This window comes from Lampris incognitus, chromosome 8, assembly GCF_029633865.1.
Source record: "Lampris incognitus isolate fLamInc1 chromosome 8, fLamInc1.hap2, whole genome shotgun sequence".
Classification (NCBI taxonomy): domain Eukaryota; kingdom Metazoa; phylum Chordata; class Actinopteri; order Lampriformes; family Lampridae; genus Lampris; species Lampris incognitus.
In genome coordinates this window covers 28,960,065-28,965,355 of record NC_079218.1, presented here as the reverse complement: position 1 = coordinate 28,965,355, position 5,291 = coordinate 28,960,065, and the positions used below count along the sequence as shown (strand labels likewise).

General features: G+C 40.8%; 1 protein-coding gene across 2 annotated transcripts; it reads right to left on the bottom strand.

Moving 5' to 3' along the window:
* Positions 1-870: 870 nt before the first annotated feature.
* Positions 871-2,749, bottom strand: LOC130117239 (ependymin-1-like). 2 transcript variants are annotated; one of them, XM_056285436.1, is made up of 6 exons: positions 2,561-2,749; positions 2,322-2,353; positions 2,084-2,218; positions 1,768-1,954; positions 1,519-1,597; positions 871-1,368 (listed from the first exon to the last, which is right to left on the bottom strand). In XM_056285436.1, exons 1-6 carry the CDS (start codon positions 2,634-2,636, stop codon positions 1,242-1,244), a joined length of 636 nt encoding a protein of 211 aa, XP_056141411.1. In that variant the 5' UTR covers positions 2,637-2,749; the 3' UTR covers positions 871-1,241. The 2 variants fall into 2 exon arrangements, with proteins under 2 accessions (XP_056141411.1, XP_056141412.1); XM_056285437.1 differs by having other exon boundaries at positions 2,548-2,683.
* Between the last annotated feature and the right edge of the window lie 2,542 nt (positions 2,750-5,291).

The window sequence follows — 5,291 nt, the reverse complement described above, 5'->3', positions numbered from 1 at the left end:
TGCCTTTTCTGTTTTCTTCATGGGCAAAATGAGGTATAATTTTTTGGCCGACCTCTCTTATCCAGAAAGGGCCAGTGTGGGTGAAGGTTTTTGTTCCAACCAAGCAGTTACACACACCTGGTCCCACTAATCAACCAGTAGAGTCTTTGCTGAGGATCTTGATTAGGAGAAACAGGCATGTAATTGCTTGGTTCGAACAAAAACCTTCACCCACGCTGGCCCTTTCTGAGTAAAATTGCCCACCAAGGAGTCCTGGTTTTCCTGTTTGTAATTGTGAACCTCTTTTAAAACATATGGTAAACCTTTGGACTCCAATCACTGATTCCCTTCATCTTATCAACAGTCAATAAGTAGAGCTTGTACCCTCAATCTGCAACAAATTAATGACGCACTCCCAATCTGTAACCTAGCATTGGGCTCCACACCTTGCTGCTTTCAATATACAGTGGAAAAGAGTCTTAATTTGGAGTTTTGTCCTCATCAGAAATCCCTGCCTCCTATTCACTGCCCATATTATTATAGTTGTTATTTTTTTGATTTTCTTTTTAAATGTTCATTTTAAACTTCTCATGCAAACTCCATCAGATGTTATTTAGGACTTCTGTTGCATGTCCCTCTTTTGCTTCACCCTGTTTTTTCTGTCTATAACACCTCTCTGTCAAATGAAGGCTAAAATAGATAGATAGAATATCCTTTGAGTGATGTTTTCCCTTTCAAATTTGTGTATCCTTGCAATGTCACTCTCATTCAACTAATATTGACATATTTGCTTAATGACCATCCCCTCATGTGATATTGATAATAGTAAGTAAGCCCCGGTGAACTTTAAATTTGCATCATAATCAACACAATGAGGAAATGTAAGGCTGATTAATTAACAGCTTTGGCATTTTATTTTTCTTTTAATTATATCTTACAAGGTTTTGTGAGCTGTATCAACTTGTTGAGCCACCAAGTGTTGCTAGGAAAAAGGACTATTTCTTCCATGCTCGCCATGTCTCCACTCAGTTACATCGACATTTATTCATTTATTCATTTGATCCATTCAAAAGCCATCTCTTGATAGTGGAGTGAAAGATAAAAAAAATATGACAACATGACGCAGTGCAGGTATCATGCAAAACACTCAAGTCACATACAGGAAGGAGAAAAAAATGATAAGCGTTTCAGCTGGCCACACACGGATAGGGGTTTGGTTGTTTTTTTTTTTTTGGGGGGGGGGTCCTCCAGTGGGATTCTCTCTAAAGGAACAGGCTGAAGAAAGAGTTTACTTTCCCCTCAGGTGTGTCTTCCACAACCTCCGCCTCGCAAAAAGAGGGCACCACGAGGCGATCAGGATCCTTAATCTCCATCTCAATTGCCGTGTTGCTACAAGGAAGGCACACAAAAATTACATGGCTATCTTGCAACTCGTCTCATCTAAAGTGAAAGTGTCACAGCAGCTAACAGATATTGGAAAGTTCCAAAGATATCCCTGCTGCATCGATTGCTCTTAATGGCTCACATAAGACTACCAACCTGAAAATGAGTATGGTTTCAGAGATGTAGGTAAAGCTGAAAGGCAAACATCCCATACTTGAACCCATCACATAATGTGCTGAAATTACAACAAAAAAAGAAATGTTTCACACATTTGAGGGATTTTGTTTCATTCACAATCTGTTTTCATACCAGTGCCACAGTTTAGAGAGACTGAATGCCCGTCACAACACACAAATATATTGCAAAAATCCTCCAGGATTATAGTTACGATAAATCCCATCTAACCTTTTGTTTCTGGCACTGTCCCTCTCCAAATGCTCATCTTTAGTCCCTCCTCTGCAATGGTTGCGCTTCCCAAAGTCATATTACTTAGGAACTCGGCATTTGAGGGAATTTCCATGGCATGGATGGATGATTGTAGTGACTTCTTCTCACAGCTCTGGTTTTTGCCGTCAACCTCATAAAATATCCCCTGCCAAAAGTAGTGGTGAAACTACTGCATGGATTCAAACACACCTGGCACAAAATGACCTGGCTCAGATAGACTCAGTGTATGTGTGTGTGTTGTGTGTTGTGTGTGTTTAAGCATTAATTCCATTACCTCATCGAAAAAGAACAGTGCATCCAAATTCAGTGAAGAGTAAATTGTGTCACTCGAAAATGATGTGAACCGTAGCTTGTTGGCCACAGAATCATATGTATATGCAGCCACTGTGCTGCCTTTTCGTAGATCACTCTGATTTCGTTAGTGGAAAAAAAGAAAGGAAAGACATCGAGTAAGAGTTTCATTTTGAAACACCCAATCTTGCAACTCTTCATAAACAAATATGGAAACTCACCACTACTAACACGCCTGTCATATTGGGCGAATCTAGAAAAATGCAGAATCAAAGTTTTTTTTTCTTTTCCCAGAGCTGAATCGGCATATGGTAAAAACAGGAAGAAAAATGCACAACTATAAGTAATTTTTTGCTGTTGTCCAACACAGGAAAACAACTGATCTAACAATATTTTCTAGACATATATTGCATATCTAAATGCCAAAAAATTGGAAACACAACTGACCAAATATTCTTACCGCAGGACCGGTGGTGTTCTGCAAAGGACGTGGCAATCAAGCACATGAAGATGGAGAGTTTTGCGGCTGCGTGCATTTTTCTTGACCAGAGAGAGACTCAAGGTGAACAAAAAGTAAAGAGATGGCAAGCACAGCGATAACTGCATCTGATTCTGAACAGAGTCATTGCTGCTTATATAGCTCAGCAAACCTGTGTATTTCAGTGCACTCAATAGCTGTTACGTAAAAATCCCCAGACCTCTTAACCCCTGGGCTTTAAAACATCAAGCAGCTGTCTAAACATGCTTGATAGGCAAGTGGTAATCCACACAGGATTGTTATTCCGATCAAATGAACTGGTTGGGATGATCATAGGAACTAGTCAGAGGTTGCGGTGGAAGATAAATATGCTAGAATTATTCATTGTATCTCAAGTTGGAAAAGAGTGAATTTGGAACAGAATCTCCATTTCAGTAAGAACATAACTAAAAGTTATAACTTAAAGGCAAGTCTAATGAAGAGCGAGGACAGCTCAAACCCAACCATGATGACAGATGTGGTTTATCACCTTGCATGCATGGATGGATTACCAAATGGGCCTACCGGGCACCGGGCATCTGCGTGAAGTCGCTGTTATTAACTTTGCATTTCTTGTCGCATAGTCAAAGGGTTTAGTCACTCATGTCAATAACAGAGCCCCAAAAGTCATATTGAAAAACTGAAGGAATTGCCTAGATAATAGTTAAGGGGGGGGGGGGTTGCATCAGTGCCCAGGGGCCCTTTGTCTCATAATCCACCTATGCTTGCATGAATAGTAAAAACAGCATACAGCCATGAAAATACAAAAAAGTAAATGTGTTGATGGTTAATCTGAAGTAAATCATTGTTTTGAGGGAGCGCAAACCCAAAAGTGTAGCTTCTGGAGAGAAAAAAGTAACAAATTGTTTAAAATGTGAAACTATTTCTGCCAAAAGCAAAACATGAGACTCTATCCTGATCTGGTCTGAGGCGAATAAGACAGCCTTCAGGCAAAATCTTGACCTTTTTTCTTGATGCAAGTGGGTCCAAGTTAAATAGAGGGTCCATGGTGATTATATCGGGTCAGCTTCACAAGCAGGGTCAGAAATCATGTTGCTTTGAGATGGGCGGTGTTTCCAGCCGTCCTCACATGACCATGGCCTTGGCTTTTGAGTGCCTCCAGATGGTTTCTCTGTTCATTCGAGGATGTTCTTGTTGATCGCTGCTTTGTTTTCAGAGCAAATAATCAAATATCCACAAGTAATGTGTAGCAATCATTTGTATATGTACCACTCTGTGTGTCTTCCTCTTCGGACCTACCCTTACCGCTAGTCGTTATCGTCTCCACGAAATGTTAGATGTCTCATCCACCTCGTCTGCATTGAGTAAAATGTTCAACGGGGCTGTCCTTGAACAAAGTGATCATCAATTTGAAGGTCACCAGAATGAGGCAAGGTCAAGAGGTCATAGTGTGTCACAATTTAAGGTGATCCGCGGAAATCATAGTCCATAGACATTTTAGTACTCTGCATTGATCTAATCTAATCTGATCTAATTTAATCTGATCTAATCTGATCTAAACACCGTCTCATCAGAATGGGTCCACCAATTGATGTCGTCTGTATGATGTGAATTCACTTCCCTGCAAACTGAGCTCACGTGATTTCGGTTTTGGACAAAGCGTTCTGTGTTTTGGTCCTTAATATTTGATGCTTTTTCCAGAAGCACTTGAACCTTCTCAGAACAATTTTCTTTTGGCATACAGAAAGGTGGGAATGTTTTCACCAGGGGACAATCTAACTATGTTATTTGTTCCTCTTGACTTTTAAGTTTGGGATCAGACGTGTCGCATTTCTTGACCTCAGAGTCATTTGGGATAATGTGTGAACCCTTTCATGTGTCTTGTGTCTTGTTCTTTTTTTATGTGTTGCGTTTGTCAGGGACTGTCAAACTGTTAGTTGGCAGGGGGGGCATAATTAACATCAGAATTAAATTATTTTGCCCAAATAAAGAGACGGCAAAAAAAACAAGTTAGTCGTGTGGTTTTTCATGTTGTGAGGAAGTGTAAAGTTTCTCCTCCTTGTTCATTATGAATTTAGATGCAAGACGACAGCAATACATCTTGGAAGAGGTGGGGGTGCCCGGGTAGCGTGGCGGTCTATTACGTTGCCGATCAACACAGAGATCGCTGGTTCGAATCCCCGTGTTAACCCTGGCTTGATCGGGCAACCCTACAGACAGTATCGACTCGGTGCATAACTGTAGTCCACTGACTTCCGGTCTCTACTGCAGCGGTCATACCTATTTGTTGGCGTATGCTATTGACTAGCATGTTTTTCGCGGTGCCTGCAAGATTTACCATGGATAAATGTCAACGACATGCACAGAATTGTGGACAAGCTTTCTTTCACCTGCACCTACCAGCAGACGGGTGAAAAGTTTCACGTTGTACATATCAAGTTACGTCCACAATTCTGTCTGTCCATCCGTCCGCTCATCCTCATAATAGTGGACATAACTTGATATGTACAATTTGAAACTTTTCACTCATTTGCTGGTAGGTGCAGGTGAAAGTTTGTCAACAATTCTGTGCATGTCGTTGACATTTATCCATGGTAAATCTTACAGGCATCGCGCAAAATATGCCATTGTCAATAGCATACGCCAACAAACAAGAAACTGGTATGACCGCTGCAGTAGAATTCAGAAGTTAGCGGACTACATTTATGCGCAG

Bases quoted from the DNA above. Each gene is read 5' to 3' on its own strand.
- LOC130117239 (XM_056285436.1), bottom strand. From the start codon at position 2,636: ATGCACGCAGCCGCAAAACTCTCCATCTTCATGTGCTTGATTGCCACG. The intron at 2,354-2,560 runs GTAAGAATATTT...GCATTTTTCTAG, and splicing joins AGAACACCACCGGTCCTGCG to ATTCGCCCAATATGACAGGC. The intron at 1,369-1,518 runs GTTGGTAGTCTT...CCTTCCTTGTAG, and splicing joins GAAACCATACTCATTTTCAG to CAACACGGCAATTGAGATGG.